The sequence below is a fragment of the Corythoichthys intestinalis genome, chromosome 15 (genome assembly GCF_030265065.1).
Source record: "Corythoichthys intestinalis isolate RoL2023-P3 chromosome 15, ASM3026506v1, whole genome shotgun sequence".
NCBI lineage: Eukaryota > Metazoa > Chordata > Actinopteri > Syngnathiformes > Syngnathidae > Corythoichthys > Corythoichthys intestinalis.
Window position 1 is genome coordinate 55083132 of NC_080409.1, and position 17261 is coordinate 55100392.

At 44.2% G+C, this 17261-nt stretch overlaps 1 protein-coding gene across 9 annotated transcripts in view; it reads left to right on the forward strand.

The window, feature by feature from the left end:
• LOC130931032 (ryanodine receptor 3-like) overlaps positions 1-17261 on the forward strand; it is a 201207-nt gene that overhangs the window by 96039 nt on the left and 87907 nt on the right. For all 9 annotated transcript variants that reach the window (XM_057859484.1, XM_057859483.1, XM_057859486.1 and 6 more), the window contains 12 exons: positions 1714-1940; positions 3861-4668; positions 4773-4973; positions 6933-7035; positions 8972-9103; positions 11649-11922; positions 11990-12104; positions 14877-15009; positions 15095-15198; positions 15860-15995; positions 16135-16321; positions 16455-16563. In XM_057859484.1, coding sequence (XP_057715467.1) covers positions 1714-1940; positions 3861-4668; positions 4773-4973; positions 6933-7035; positions 8972-9103; positions 11649-11922; positions 11990-12104; positions 14877-15009; positions 15095-15198; positions 15860-15995; positions 16135-16321; positions 16455-16563 — 2529 coding nt within the window. The remainder of the gene's footprint in view (positions 1-1713; positions 1941-3860; positions 4669-4772; positions 4974-6932; positions 7036-8971; positions 9104-11648; positions 11923-11989; positions 12105-14876; positions 15010-15094; positions 15199-15859; positions 15996-16134; positions 16322-16454; positions 16564-17261) is intronic.

Below are 17261 nucleotides of genomic sequence, written 5' to 3' on the forward strand. Positions count from 1 at the left end.
CTCTATCAGTTCCACCAATGAAATATCTCAACAATAATCACATGACTCCATTATACCAATCAGACGTAACTATACAGTCACATGACCGGGCCTATCATCACGCCGGCTTGTTCAATCGGGTAGCATCTTTAAAGCACCGTAAAAAAATAGAAAACATTCACAGAGAGCGCTGCATTACTGCATCAACATTACCCAAAAGTGTGGATTCCAACCTCTCTCCCAGTTTTAATTTGGCACCCATAGACCACGAAAAAAACGGATATGATCCTTTTAATTTAAAAGTATATATATATATATATATATATATATATATACACTTATATAGCGCTTTTCCACCTTAGGAAATATGTTTTCTCCACTAGAGGGCACTTACTGATGTTTCATTTTTCATGTCGGAATTTGGTTATTTGTGTGTGTGTGTGTGTGTGTGTGTGTGTGTGTGGGGGGGGGGGTTATAGTATAATAGGTATAATTACAATTATTACTATAATAGGTTATAGTAAAGTATAATAATAACAGTTGATATACTGTAGATGATGTTGTGCTGAGAAAAAAAATACCACTCTTAAAAAAAAAAAAAAAAAAAAATCAGACATTGTAAGTAGTTACTCATTACTTGAATACTCTTTTCACCTAATACTTTTTTGCCTGTACTTGAGTCCATTTTTAGGATGACTACTCTCTCTCGAGTAATATCCTTTTGGAGTAACGCTCCTCTTTTGCTGCCTTCCTGTGGTCGTAATTATGAATATATTACCACTTGTCGAGTCAAGAATTGCATGTGAACACCCCACTTGGATTTTTTTTTTTCTAATTTTGTTATGATACCCAAGTTTCTGAGATGGGACGACCTTTTACTTTTCAAAATGGCGGCGTTCGAACAAAAAGTTGTGAATATTACAATTTTTTTTTAAAAAGAGGATTTACGGTCAATGTGCACATTTAAAAAAAAAAAAAAAATTAACGTCAGCAGCATAATAAATTGTTCATTATTATAAAATTCTTATTTTCCAACCAAGTGTTTGCAGTAATATTTAGTTAGTTACAAAGAAAAACCTTGCATTTTAATGCATTTGGTCTATTGTCTTCTTGATGTATAATGAAGTCTATGTTTGCTGTTTTGTTGTTGTTGTTTTGTTTTTTGTTTTGCTACGACACAAAAGCACATGAGAAGGAAGTTGTCGTAATTCCCAACTACAGTAGCAAGGATCATCTTTCCCAAACCACGTGAAGACAGCATTACTTGCGTCAATTTTTTTCGCTTCTCCACCCACTTCTCTTGACCAATCACCAAGCACAAATACAGGATGCAAGAAAGTGGTATGGAACACAAAAGATATTTCGGCAACCCCATTTTTCAGAACTGAATGGCAAAAAAAAAAAGACTGATTTTATAAACCATACAACTTGATAGTAATATGACTTAATCCTGATGGCTCTGTCTTGCTTTGTCTCACACATACGCAGGAAATTGTTCAGTCTTGACAGGCCTCTATTTAGCATTTAATATCTTCATAAGATGACAGGCTGAAATAACAAGATAGTACTTGTGGCATTTGCATGGCGGGAAAAGGGTAGATTTGCAGGATTGGTCACTGAAATAAGGAGTTTAAAAAGGTCATTGGGTGGTTCATTTTCTTTCTTTTGTTGTTGATGACCACTCCAAGTGGAGAGAATCTCTGAACTGCTTAAATGTGACACACCCCTGTACAGAACGCCATGCCACTGTCGTCAGCCATTTTTAAAAGTGAGCATAAGAATCCGGTGCCTCAGTGTCCCCCTCGCCTTGACGTCCAGACCATCAATGCGGTGTTGTGGAGCCGTATGCCCAACACCTTCCTGAAAGTGGAAACGGCCAGGGTCAGCGAGAGACACGGATGGTCGGTCCAATGTGTGGAGCCTCTGCAAATGATGGCAGTTCACATACCCGAGGAGAACAGGTACATTTGCAGATTTTGTCCAAAGCTTCTGCTTCAGCAGTACAGATACTATATGGAATGAATGCATAATAATATACTGTATGTATGAACAACCACAGTTTTTCCTCAGACCGTTTGGTTTACATAACTCCTGTTTCTGACGGTGTACCTCGGTGCTCTGCGCTGGGTCCCCTCCTCTTCGTTATCTGCATCCCCCCGCCCCCCGGTTCGGTTTTCTGTAAACACAACATCCACTTTCACTGCTAATCGGATGACACCCAGCTCTACATTTTCTAAAAACCAACCTCCTCCATTCCGCTGTCCTATCTCACCCTCGGCTTACATTCATGGCTCTCCTCAAACTTCCTGCTACTCAATAGCTCAAAATCAGAAGTCCTTTTAGTAGGCACCCCCTGCCATTGCACCTCTATCTCCATGAACAATGTGCCTGTTTAGAGCACCATCCTAATAAGGGCTGGAAAGCAGACCGTAAAATTATACGGACTCGCAGGAAATAAAGAAATGGAGCCTTAGGTTCAAGTTTGACCGGCTTGCACACGCACACGCACACGCACACACACACACACACACACCTAGGGAAAGTGGCCATATATTGATGAGCAGCACCTCACACGAAGAAACTATGCCCAGGTCCCCTCAAGTAGGTCCAGCGGCGGCCCGCAATATTGGCAGGGGGCGCGGCGCGATTGGCGGATGACAAACGATTGATCTGATTGTTCGTTGATGGCAACGGATTAGAGCCAGTCAGAAGAGGTCGCTCTTCAGGGAAGACACCAAACCGTTCCTCCAGCATCTAATTTTAGAACTATACATTCATTCTTTCAAGTCCTCTATTTCAATTTTAGATAGGATGATAAAAATCATAATGTTCCAAAGTCTAATTAAGTTTTGGGCTAAAGAAAGTTTAGAGTGAATTGTGGGTAATAAGGTCCTTAAATTAAAAGGTGTTACATGTATATGGGCAAGTCCCACATCCTCAACATTTCTATTCATTCCCATATACAACGGTCAGGATTGATGAAAACTGGGGGCACGGTTGGCGGATGACGAAAGCTTGATCTGATTGGTCTTTGAAAGCAGTGGGCGTGGTTGGCGGATGACGAACGCTCGATCTGATACGTCGCGGAAAGCAGAGGGGGCGGTTGGCTTGTACCGCCGGCCGCAGCAGGATCCTTCTCCGTCCCTTACACGTTTAGGCACATTCAAGAACAATGTTTGTTTAGCAGTACCTACCTCACCCAGGTTAAGAGTCTGGGTCTCATCCTAGACAGCCACAAGATTAGCCTACTTCCATCTTAGTCATATTTCTGATCTTTGCCCCACCCTCAACCTCACGCCATCGCCACTCTTGTCTGCAGTCTAGTCTTTTTCCGGATCGACTATTGCAATTCACTGCCTTTCGGAAACTGCGGCTCTTCCAAAATCAGCAGCACGCCTCATCACAAGAACCCCTAGCACACACACCACATCACCTCCATCCGTCCCCTGGCAAGATCCTCCTTATCACCTTCAAAGCTTTTCATGGTCTGGCCCCATCTTATGCAACCTCCTTCTTATTAACACTACTCTCCAACCACTCAGCTCCTGTTTTACCCTCCATTGCTCTTGTCACCTACGGTTCCAGAGCGTTTAGCCACTCTGCCCCCCAGCTTTTCAACTCTCTAACCCCTGATCTCCGTCATATAATTTCTTTCCCACTTTTCCATTCCATACACAAAACATATCTGTCCTATCCAGCAGAAGTCAATTCTGTTCTGGTGTGTGTGTTCCGACTTCTGAACTTCCATTAACTTCAATTTCGCTTTTGATTTGTGTGTGTGGACATTTGAATTGTTATTTCTTGTACACTGTTTTGAAAGGAGCTTCGAAATCAAATGTATTATTAGCATTTGTTATATACCTTTTTACATCTATTGGAAGGTGTGTGGACATCATGGAATTGTCTGAGCAGGAGGACATGAGAGAGTTCCACTACCACACATTGAAACTCTACTGCGCACTCTGCGCTCTGGGCAACACCCGTGTGGCCCACGCCCTCTGCAGTCATCTGGACCAATCCCAGCTCCTATACACCATCGACAACCAGTATCTATCCGGCATGTTGCGAGAAGGCTTTTACAATCTGCTCATCAGCATCCATCTGGAGACGGCGAAAGGCGCTCGACTTATGATGAAAGACGAGTTCATCATCCCGGTCACGTCGGAGACGCGTTCCATCCGTCTCTTCTGCAACGCTTCCAAGAAGCACTCGCCGCCAGGGGTGGGACTGAGTACGTCGCTGAAGCCCCGGCTCAACTTTTCACCTCCCTGTTTCATCAACACCAAGCGGGAACATCATCTGTACAGTCCCCAGATACCGCTGGACGCATTAAAAGAAAAATCCATTTCAATGTTGACCGAGGCGGTCCAAGGCGGAGGCCACTATATTCGCGATCCCGTCGGAGGAGGCGTGGAGTACCAGTTCGTGCCGATCCTGAAGCTGATCGGCACGTTGCTGACCATGGGCGTCCTCGGCAGCGAGGACGTACGCAAGATCTTACTCCTCGTTGACCCGAATGTATTTCGGGTGACGCGTGAGGAAGGGCCTATCTGTACGACGGACAAAGAAGGACTAACGGGCGCCGAGGAGAAGGCGGTGGAAGCCGGAGAGGAAGAGGGAGGCAAAGAGGCTAAACAACCAACGAAAGGACTTCTGGAGAAAAGGCTGCCGGAACCCGTCAAACGTCAGGTGATAACATGCACGCTAGACATCGTCAGAAGGTTAAATGGTACGGGTACAGGAAGCGCACTGACAACCTTTTGTCCTTTGTTGGGCTGATGTCTATTTGACAGATGTGTGAGCTGTTGCACTACTTCTGCGATTGTGAGCTCAAACACCGCATCGAAGCCATCGTGTCCTTTTCGGACAATTTTGTCTCCAAGCTGCAGTATAACCAAAAATTCAGATACAACGAGCTAATGCTCGCCCTGAATATGTCTGCCGCCGTAACGGCCAAGAAGACCAAGGAGTTCCGCTCGCCTCCCCAAGAACAGGTCCGTCACCGCAGGGTTGTTCTCATTGTTATTATTTCAACCCTTGTTTATTCATGCTGTACAGGTGGTCTCCGGGTTACAACTTAGGCGATTACGACGCTGGAGTCTCGTTCGTTGTTCCACTCTGGTCGTTATTTATTTTTTTAGTCACGTAAACAGTACCTACTTCTTGCCATGTCAGGATCCCCTCTTCCCCCAGCAGCGTCGCAGCCGTCCTGCAGTTCCATTCTTATTCTCATGCTGCTGCTACTTCTCCCCCGGCGAGTCTCGATCCGTTTTTTCTGAGCGGCCATGATATCCCCCCCTCTCTCACTGCCCTCCTCTTTCCACAGTGCCCTTTTCTCTCAGCAAAGCAACCCGCTCGCGAGTAAAGCTCGTTTTTTTTTTTTTTTTTTTTAAAGACCGAATAGCCGTAGGATATAACGGCATTTAACACAACGTACGTCACTCACAGTATCTTATTTGTTATTCTTATTAATATGACGTACGATACATGTTTTTGGCCAGTTATTTCCAGGTTTAGGGGGTATTTAAAAGGGTAATTCCGACTTCAATTCGGGTTACATCGCCATCCTAGGAACGGAACTCGTTCGTAACCCAGGGACTACCTGTATTTATCATGTTGTATAATTATTTTGGTTCCCTCATTTAGCTTAAATGTGTTACAGAATACAACAAGCCAATTATGTTGCATTGCTGCTCCATTCTACTTGTATTACAGTATTAAAAAATAGGTACAAAATAGGTGCAGATTTTTTTATTCTGTATAGCTATCTTAAACTCAGTGGCGATTTGTCAATGCTAAAGTCAGCAACATGCACAATTTGAAAATGTAGGTCTTTCAAATGAAAACAAAAGATTTGCTTTCAAAATATCCAGATGCACAATAGATTGCCTGTGATTAGTTGGCAACCAGTTCAAGTTGTACCCCACCATCTCCTCATTGTGGAAACATAGCTGTCATTATTGTAATTGTAATTGCAAAACACAAGCGTGCGGACACATTCACATCACTATCCACCAGAGTTGCATTGCAGTGCATTGTTCCACTACAGTCATTGGCTAAAGCCTGTGTTTATCGGACGTTTGGGGGTCTTTGGGCAGTGGGCGGGGCCCGGACGTCGAGTTCCGCCCGCTGCGTGATGATCGCGTGAACTCTCTGAGGCCGAACTCCTTTTTGATTGAATGCCAAACGAGCAAATTGGTGATCTTGTAGCATTTACGTACATCAAGAGAAGGCATTTCTCCATTTTAATTCCATTGTTCTGAGTTGAACCGGAGACTTTCATAATCACCCTAGCGACAGTTGGTTTTTTGAAAAACGCCCAGTGAAAAATCAAGCTTATTTCGTTTTTTTGTATTTTTCTATTGTAGCTGCTTGTGTTTGGAGACTTGACTCCTGGCACTGTAGTTTCTTTCTCTACCAAACAGCGGGTGGTGCTGAGCCCCTCCGCCGTCACAAAGCACTCACACTTTGAGCTTCACCTCATTCAAAGACCGGCATCCTCCACTGCTATCCGCAGGGAGTCTGCAGTCTCTCTGGCTTGCCAATTGCATCAATTACGAGCGACGTTTTCCATAACTGAAGACATTTTCCAATTTAGTTTCCAACACTGAAATGACCAATCTTTTGCATTGTTAAATTTTGGAAGGAGTTAGGGTTAGGGTCCTTGCTCCAAATGAAGTCCTCTTCCGCTATTTGATTTTTTTCAAGTCAAACACAGCTTTAATAAAACAGTAAGAAAACTTGCACTCGACCAAGAAGACACAGGCACACTTGCGCAACACCCTCGGGGGTCACAGCTGGATATAGAGGACTGCGCTTTAACGACTTGTCCCGGTCTCCTTGATTCAGCGAGTGCTGAACGAAACACTTGAGCTTATCGTTATTCACCACACTTCTGTCTTCAGACTGAATTAAGAATGAAACAAATACGTCAATGTGTCTTTCTATTTTAGATCAACATGCTGTTAACCTTCAGTACTGGCGACGACTGTCCGTGTCCATCGGATATCCAGGGAGAGCTTTACGAATTTCACAATCAGCTGCAGCTACACTGTGGTGAGCTAAAGATTACCGTGTATAAAAAACACGATTCCCTAGGAAACTGTCCGAATGCCAGAAGTAGCAAAAGTACTTCGGCTTTATTCCGACAGGCAGCCAAAATGGGATTTTCAGCCCCGGGTGGCTCTTATGTAGTCTAAACAGTCGCAAAGCACAGAAATGTTCCATTTTTGCGAGACAGACCGAAACCACATAACATATCCAATATGGACAAGATTTGATAACATTGAAAAGGTCATATATGGCGATACTTTGTAGCCCAAAAGGTTATCGATATGCCCCCACTAAGAATCTGTATACCGTTTTAAAAATGTTGGAATGTTCGACCCAAAAGCGCAGCAATGAGGAGGCAGAGGTGACGAGGAGCCCGAGGGCGTGTTTATTAAACAAGAAAATCAAAAAAGGAATGACGAGAGGTGGAGGCACTGCAGAGTTGGAAGGCTGAGATGGCTTGGAGTTGCTGTGAAGAAAAGGGATATGAATAAGTCCAAGTTTGGTTGCTTGAGTGGCCTGTACTTTACCATGTGAGGTTAGGTGAAGCTCTGGCGTCGAATGACGTGCAGACCGGTCTTTTGTAGTGGCAGGCTGTTGATTGGGAAGTGGAGGCAGGTGCGGTGGTGATTGATGACAGGTGTGCGCAGCCGAGTCAGTGAGGAGTGGGAGGAGGAGGTGAAAGCGAGGATGAGTGAGTGAGCCATAACAAAAAAAGGTGTTACTGCTTAGAGAGAGAGGAAGAAAAAGCAAAATCTCCCATTAGAATAGTGTTTATGCTTCTCACTGGCTGCCATTGACGGCGCTAGGCATTTGGTTGCGCCATCGACCGCACTGAAACCAGAGCATTCAATGCTAGTCTTTTACAGGTCACCTCCTGTTCATTTTAGGGCTTTTACAGTTTACTTCCTGTTCATTTTGAGTCACTTCCCATTTTTTGGGAGCGAAAGGGACTTATAAATCAACAGGAAAAGTGCCACAAAGCAAAAGGAAGTGACCAAAAATCAAAGAGAAATGACGTGGAATGCCCCAAAATGAACTTAATGCCTCCCGATGGGCTCACGATAACAATAAACTCACAACAATTATCGATACGTGGATCATCCTACAAAACAACTGAAAAACAAGCTCTTTTTATCCTACTGCTGCGAGTTTATCCCTAGTAGACGAGCAATCCATTTGAACTGGGAGCGAATGAATGTTTGTTCATTCGCTGGCATCCCTCCACATTTCAAACAGATTGGACGTGTATGGCCATCGGTGGTAGCCAATAAGTTCATTTTGGGGCATTTGCTGTCCATTTTCAGTCAGTCACTTCCTTTTCCCTTTGGGGCATTTACGGGTCACTTCCTGTTGATTTGGGGTTACTGAAAAGGAAGCGATTCAAGAATGTCCCCAATTGAATAGCAAGTGACTTAAAATCAACAGGAAGTCACCTGTTTCATTTTATATTTATATGCCCACCAGTGCTCTGGTTTCCGTGCCGTTGACCGCGCTAGACGTCCAGTCGGGTCAAAAAGAATTGGACGTGGTCAATGTCAACTAACGTAGACGCTATTGTAATGTTGGCTCCTTTTGTTTTTAAACGCTGACACCTGTTTAAATGGATACTCGGTGGGAGCGTATCGATAACCTTCGGTGCGACAAAGTATCACGATATACTGTATATCAATTTTATTGTCACGCCCCAAAGTTTCTTTTGACTGCACTCTTGGTCCCTAGGTGTAGTTCAGTGCCGTACAATATGCAAACATCTTGTTCGATAGAGTCATTCAACTGTGCGGCTAAACCAATCTCATGGCAGCTTGAATGGACGCCGAACTGTCGTAAATCCTTTCACGAAGGGAGGGAGGCAGTTCAATGAAGAATGACCCGCAGACATGAGAAACCCATGCTCCTGCGGCAACTATATTGCCACAATATTTTCCCTTTGCGTTTTTAGGAATCCCGATGGAGGAATACGACGACGAGCAAGATACATCCATTAGAGGCCGCCTTTTAACTCTGGTGAACAAAATCAAAGGACAAGCTCATAAAACCGAGCAACCGCTGGAGAAGGAACAAGCTGCACCATGTGAGTATGTGTATATATTTATTTCTAGCAGTTTTAAAGCGTATATTATTTCCTGGTTATCCGGAGGACTCGCTCGCTTTGCAAATTAACTGCTAGCATGATGCAGTACCCCCGACCGCAATAAAACGGTTTGGCTCTTGTCTTTTGCAGTAAATCCGTGGCTGGACTAATCATTGACTGTTTTAGACAACACTGAATTATCCACACGCCAATGAATGGCAACACGAGATCATATATTCTTCCAGCTTGGAGAAAACAAAGTACAGTGGTACCTCGGCATACCATCGCTTCCACATCCGACGTAAAATTTGACTCACCATTTGTTTCTATGTCCGACGACATGCTCGAAATACAACGATGTATGACAGCGCCGCAGTTTTGCCGCAAGTCGGATTTTCTTTTGTGAGATATCGACATGGGTTCCAAGAATGTTAGTGCAGGTGGTGAAAAAAAGCTGACGCTTACCATTGAAATGAAGATGGAAATGATAGAAAAATATGAGCGTGACGTGCGCATCTATGAACTGGCTGGACAATACCGCCGTAAGGTAAGGCAAGGCAAGGCAAGGCAAGGCAAGGCAAGGCAAGGCAAGGCAAGGCAAGGCAAGGCAAGGCAAGGCAAGGCAAGGCAAGGGTATAGCACAATTCAACACAAGGCAAGTCAAAGTGCTTGACATCACAGGAAGATCCACGAGCAGAGATCAAGTGATTGCTAAAAATCCCGTTCAATCAAAAGAAAGTTAAAACAAAGACAGCTGAAACAGGAAATAAAATCATACATAAAATGAATTGAAGGCAAATAGCTTGAAGTTTGAAATGTGTAGACAGTTATGGATATGCTGTGATGAACAAAAGCATTTTTGCCCTAATTTAAAGGATTTAACAGTTTGAGCACACTTCAGACCTTCAGGTAACTTGTTCCAGAGGTGACTGAATGCTGCCTCACCCTGCTTGGTTCTTGTTCTAGGAACATACAGGACACTGCTTCATGGCGATCCAACAAATGAAGCATGTTATTTTGGTCCAAGGCCATGAAGTGTTTTGTATTATTTTATAGTGTATCCTTTGCAATACGGCAAATTTTGTCATGTGAACTAGCTAGTGTGAGTGGAAGTGACTTTCAATTTCATTGTGCTAATGGTGCTTCTGAGGGAAGGAAGCATCATTCGACTGTTTGTGGGGGGGATGAGAAAAAAAAATCCCCCCCCCCCCCAAAAAAAACGGAAGCACTTGTGATAAAATTAAAATCCTTCCCCTGATTAAAAGCAATACAGTAGACATGCTGTGATTGTGCTCCACCAAATGTGCTGCTGCAGCACATTCACAGCACGCTCCGTTTCTGGAGAAATGCAGAACAAATATTTCATTTGTATATAGATTCATTTGTTCAAACTTGTTATTATCGTGATGGATATTTGCAATGACGTAATTTTCAAAATTGTAAATAACTTAACACGATTCAGAGATACTGTTATGTCAAGTAGAACAAATATGGATTCACATACTGTGTTCTGCATCTTGGTCTTCCTGCATCATGATCAGGGACTACCGAAATACTGAAAGTCGAGGTAGGATTGCAGTGGGAGACTGGGAAACACTATGAAGAGGTATTGTATATTACATAAGGGCTGATTGAACAGAATACTGCTTTATAGTGGCAGCTGCAGTTCTGAAATGTCTACTCCAGCAGCATCTGTTCCGAAGGGTAGCAGAATAACTGAGAGAAATCTCGGAATAGCGTTTAGAATTAGTTTTTAAATGTGCGTTTGTAAGCTTTTCTTATGGTCAGGTAGTATACTGTATCAAAATACACATTTTAAATAGTGTGCTACCAAAAAACTGTCAATTTGGGACTATAACCCTCATGTTAAACACTACTTTGAAACCTGAAAGAGTTTTTTAAATCCTATTTTGAAATCATAACCCTAGGATAAAACCCTCATTTGTAATCATAACTCTAGATCAGTACTTCTCAAACAGTGACGTGGGGGCACAGAGCGGTGCCGAGGGTGGCGCGCGCGACCTCAGCGAACACGTTGCCGTACTAGAATAAAGTGTCATTGCACATCCACTCAGGCTACGTCTGCACAAGGAAGGATCAGTTTTTTGCCTTGTAATTCAGACAATCTTTTATAACTGTCCGCACTACGCTTAAGGTGCGCCACGCTCCTACAAGGTACGCCTGCAATTGCGCAGAGTAAGCCTGCGCAAAAAGGAGCAACCTTCCCCGTGTGTGCCGTCGTCGTCCGCGCGGGTCACCTCTGACCCGGAAGCTTATCATTTTTCGGCGTCCTTCCACGTCTTCTCCGGACATATTCGAGCATAAAATGTACAAGCTCTTTCAGTTTCAGCAGGAAAGCGGCGTCTGTACCATTCGCCGCCTCCGTTGTTTACAATGCCGTGATGCCACGCATAAAGATGGCGACGGCCCACCCCGTGAGGTCATTTCCGTTGGCGCCGATTTCACACGGGTGGCTACGCTAGACGGGGTATCCGACGTTTTAACAAATGACCTGACTTGCTCAGTTTACGTCCTTTTCTTGCAGCCAACTTGAAGGAATTGATCTCACAGACAATGGTCAGCTGGGCCCAGGAGTGTCACATCCAAGATCCGGAGCTGGTGCGGAAGATGTTCAGTTTGCTGAGGAGGCAGTACGACAGCATCGGTGAGCTGCTCAGAGCCATGAGGAAGACGTATACCATCAGCGCCGCCTCGGTCCAGGATACAATCAAGCTCTTGGCTTCTCTGGGCCAGATTAGATCGCTGCTTTCGGTCCGGATGGGGAAAGAAGAGGAGAAGCTCATGATCGATGGACTCGGGTGGGTGAAACTTGGCGCCGGTTTATCCGCTTCCACACTTCATGTCTTCTTCTTCTTTCTCCACCAGTGACATCATGAACAATAAGGTGTTTTATCAGCACCCCAACCTCATGAGAATTCTGGGCATGCATGAGACAGTCATGGAGGTCATGGTCAATGTGCTCGGAGGGGACAAATCACAGGTTTGACAACGTCGATTTGACAGCACGAGTGCCTCCAAAATAATGACGCTTGCCTCAAATCAATTTGACTCTTTTCATTTCTTTTGGAGGCCCAATGGGGCGAACGTTGTCTTGGCAAGGGGCAGAAATGACATTCCCAGTCATGTCGGATTCCTCACACTATTTTTAGCAAGTATACGAATCAGATCCTGGTCTGTTCAGACTGAGCCGCTAGATTGACGTACCTGACAGGTGGCTGTGGCAACGAAGGCGTCTTCCGGCATAGCGTGACAGTCCGATCCCATTTGAGCTGTTCAGACTGAGAAGCGTTTTGGCCATATCTGATATGAAATAACCTCCGGTGCGTGCGTTCACTCCGTCTCGCAAAAATCAGATTTCTGTGCTCGGTGACTGTTCAGATTACATCCACTTTCAATCTGGATGGTCTGAAAATCGATTACGGCTGCCAGTTCGAATAGCCTAAATTGTCTCGTCTGATTGCTGTTCATTACAAACAAATACTGTATATGCAAGCAAGGTGTTTAGTATTTCTTAGGTTAGCTTGCCATGTCTTTAGGTATACAGGAACCATATCAGAAATTGCTTTTACAAGATTGAACAAATTGAATTGACAGTTAGAAAGACAAAATCTTTCATTATTTTTAATCTTATCAAACACTGATGTTGAACTGTCATTCAGTAGTACCTCAAGACATGAAATTGATTCGTTTTGGATTGGCTTTCATATCGTGATTTTTTTTTCTTTGTATAAAGAATCGCGTTTCCCATGTAATATGCTTCATTCGTTCTACTGAAACACCACATTCAATTTGCTGTCATGTCCTCTGATTGCCTTACTCTGTAATGCGTTCCATCCATCCATCCATCCATCCATCCATCCATCCATCCATCCATCCATCCATCCATCCATCCATCCATCCATCCATCCATCCATCCATCCATCCATCCATCCATCCATCCATCCATCCATCGCCTAATCCGGGGTCGGGTCGCAAAGGCAGAAGGCAGGGCAGGCCAGACTTCCCTCCCCCAAGCCACTCGGACCAGCTCCTCCTGCGGGATCCCAAGGCGATCCCGGGCCATGCTGAGAGACGGTCTCTCCAGCGTGTCCCGGGTCGTCCCCGGGGCCTCCCGACGGTGGGGCGTGCCCCGAACACCTCGTCAGTAAGGCGTCCGGGAGGCATCCGAAACAGATGCCCGAGCCACCTCGACTGGCTCCTCTCAATGCAGAGGAGTAGCGCCTCGACGCCGAGTCCCTCCGAGATGACCGACCTTCTCGCTCTATCTCTAAGGCAGAGCCCGGAGACCACGCGGACGAAACTCATTTCCACCGCTCGTATCCGGGATCTTGTTCTTCCGGTCACGACCCGCAGGTCGTGACCGTAGGTGCGGGTAGGAACGTCGAAAGCTTCGCCCTTCGGCTCTGCTCCTCCTTGGCCACTACGGACCGGTGCAGAGTCCGCATCGCTGCAGATCTTTCGTACGCTAATAATAATAATCATGAAATCAAACGTAATCATTTTTCGCAGTATGAAAGGAAAAAGCTTCGAAAAGCCTTCCGTAAAATATTTTTCCTGTCTCGAGGTAACACTGTATGAAGTATTTAAATCATGTGAACAAAACAGTAAAACTACTGCATAATCTAGCGCTGCAAAGATGAATCGATTCGTTCGATAAGAAAAAAAGCTTCAAATTCAATTCAGCTGCTTCGACTAGTGATTTAATTAGAGTGGCATTGGAATACGTTTGTTTTGAAAGAGTTGCATTTAGTTATGTTGGTTTGGGAGGATACACTGCCCTCTGGTGTCAATAGTGAATATGTCATAACTCGTTTCTGCTCAATCTAGCGGCTCCCATTTTCAGGCCAAAGTCAGGTAGTTTAGTTTAGAGCAGGGGTGGGCAAACTATTCCACAAAGGGCCGCAGTGGGTGCGGGTTTTTGTTCATACCCATCATGAGGACAGCCTTTCACCAATCCGGTTTCTTACAAGTGCAATCAGTAGATTTCAGTCAGGTGCTTCTTGTTTCCACTGATACCTCGTTGGCTAAACTGTCTGTGCTGAATAAGTTTGAACAAAGACCAGGACCCACTGCGGCCCTCGAGGACCGGTTTGCCCACCCCTGGTTTAGAGGCATATTTAGACTTTTTTTTTGTGGGAATATGTGTTTGAAGGATTTGTGAGCATTTTATAGTTTAAGATAACAGACGATTATTATGCAAATTTATTAAGATATACCAAAATGACATATCAATTTGTCTAACTAGAGATTTAAACTCCTTGTTTTACTTAGATCATTTTTATTCTGTTTGATGCTAAGCTCTTGTATTTAAAATGACTTTTAAATGCATTTATTTCTCTTGTGAAATGAAAGTGCAATTCTGTATCGTCTGAAGAAACGCTCAAGGATTTTTTATTTTGTATTTGCATACAATGCTGTTTTGATGGTGCTAATAGATGTGCAGGTTAACATCAATGTTCATGCAAACATACACACTTGTTTTACATCTCCTAAAATTATTCTGCAACGCAAGAAATGTTTGTTATCCGATGACTTGATTAATCGAACTAATTCATCCACAGATTAATCGAATACTCACGTTAATTGATAGCTGCGGCCCGAGTATAATGGCTGCAGGGGTGAAGTCGACATTACTTTTGTTTAAGAATTGCCAATTTGTATGGCCAACAATTGGAGATAATTTGACGCAGTTTTGTTTGTGGAAAACACCCCCACCCCCGATATAATGGCATTTTTACCTGTCACCCAATAGGAAATAGCTTTCCCCAAGATGGTAGCCAGTTGTTGTCGCTTCCTTTGCTACTTTTGCCGTATCAGTCGCCAGAACCAGAAAGCCATGTTTGACCACCTAAGTTACCTGTTGGAAAACAGCAGTGTGGGCTTAGGTAAGTGACATTTGAAATCTTTCAAATGAACTTCAATGAAAAATCTATTCTCTCTTTGTATCCTTTCACAATGGTGCGTTTGCAGCTTCACCAGCTATGAGGGGCTCCACTCCTCTGGACGTTGCCGCTTCCTCAGTTATGGACAACAACGGTCTGGCTCTCGCATTGGAAGAACCTGATCTGGACAAGGTAAAAGTCTCGTGTGACATAAGGGCAACATTTAATACGGTTGCCATTTGAGCGATAGGCCATCATACTTAATATGGCATGCGGCGGATAGACTCCGAGCTCACGCCGTTGCACAGGAGTATAGCGTAGCTGAGCAGTCGATGAACAAAAGAAGTCCAGTGTACTGTATATTGGGGTGCCATACTCATTTCATTTGGGGGGGCACATTTATGGCAATTAGATCTCATGTGAGCATAGTTTATTTATACATGTCAATTTTATAGGCCAAAATTGTAACTAGCCTTTCATTGTTCCAGTTTGTAACCATCCTGCAGGTGTGACGTGTGCTAAACCGATTCCCGTATTGTAAAGCCACATCAAACAGAAAAAAACATTTCAAGTTTAGGCACTTTCAATACAGTATTATCCTTATGTTGATGCAGCAAAGTAAGGAAAAAATGGTCAAAAAGAACCGATAAGTTCAAGTAAGTTAGTTACTTTGATCAGTGAACCCTAGCTAGATGACATTTATGAGGGGTAATCAGTATGCACTCGATCACACAAACCACAAATCTAAGGTGCCAATGTCAAAATAATGATGATTTTGATGGCGTGCCTGTCAGGCAGAACAACCCCGTGGGCCATACATTTGTCACCACAGCTGTATTCTTTCTACCCGCAGGTGGTGACCTACTTAGCAGGCTGCGGTCTCCAGAGTTGCCCGATGCTTCTGGCTAAAGGTTATCCGGACATTGGCTGGAACCCCATCGAGGGAGAACGTTACCTCTCCTTCTTGCGCTTTGCCGTCTTTGTCAATGGTATGACTGCTCTTTGCCTTTTGATGAATATTCTATTTTACACGACTCGGCCGGTCGCCGGCTAGGTTCAAATCAAGTCGAGCGCCATCGTTCCCAAAGACGGCAAGGTTTGTAGTGGATACGTGACCTGCATTTGTAGGTGAGAGTGTGGAGGAGAATTCAAGTGTCGTGGTCAAGCTTCTCATTCGTCGTCCCGAGTGTTTTGGACCCGCTCTGAGAGGCGAGGGAGGAAATGGACTCCTGGCGGCTATGAAGGAAGCCATCAAGATCTCAGAGATGCCGTCTTTGGATCTGCCCGGTTCCGCGCAGGGAGTCAGCTGTGACGTGTAAGCTCTACAAGATCAAGCCAAGCTTATTGAATCAATACAGAAGATTAGCTGCTCAACCCTTTTTGCTTGAAAAAATATATTTATCCATAAATAAAATTAAAACTTTTTTTGTTTCACCTCCAACCTGTAGTTCCGCCGATGGTGACGATGAAGAGGAAGTGGTCCACATGGGCAACGCCATCATGTCCTTCTACTCGGCCCTGATTGACCTGTTGGGACGTTGCGCCCCAGAGATGCATGTGCGTGCGTGCGTGCGCGCGCTACAACTCATGTTTTATTTAAATGGACTATACGGGATTTCATTTCAAATACTCCCTGCGTGTTCCCTCGACCAACGCCCTCATGAGTACGGCGCTGTTTCACAAAGCTGCTGCGTAGTCTCAATTTAGCAACAAGACTTTTCTAACCCACTCAAGACTCGCTATTAAGCCTGTCGCGATTTGCAGTAAGTCAATTATTCGCACGTTAGATACAAATGAGGTCGCTAACATTCCAGGCTGAGATTCATCGCCGCGTGTGCGCGCACACACAGGTGTGCCTGCGTGTTCTGCTCTGGGTGCACTCGCCACATGTGCGTGGTGATTGCATATCAGACTCCAGTTCCTTTCGCGGATGTTTGTTGGTCATCAACACATCGTGGAATTAAAGTTCAGAGATACAAAATAAGGAAACGCATCTTTATTAAAACATTAGCATTGCTACACTGAGGCTAAAGGAAAAAAACAATGTACTAAGCACTTTAGCCCTTTATAAAACATTGGCTATCTTCTCCAAAACGCAAACTTGCAGTTAAAAGGTGACACTTCAAACATAAAAACTGGCTAGTTTACAGCTTTTGCAAACGATGCGTGAAAAAAAAGACACCAAAAGCATGACAAAAATTAAAAACAAGTGCACTTTATCTTTTTTTTTTTTTTTTTTTTTTTTTACTGAGCGT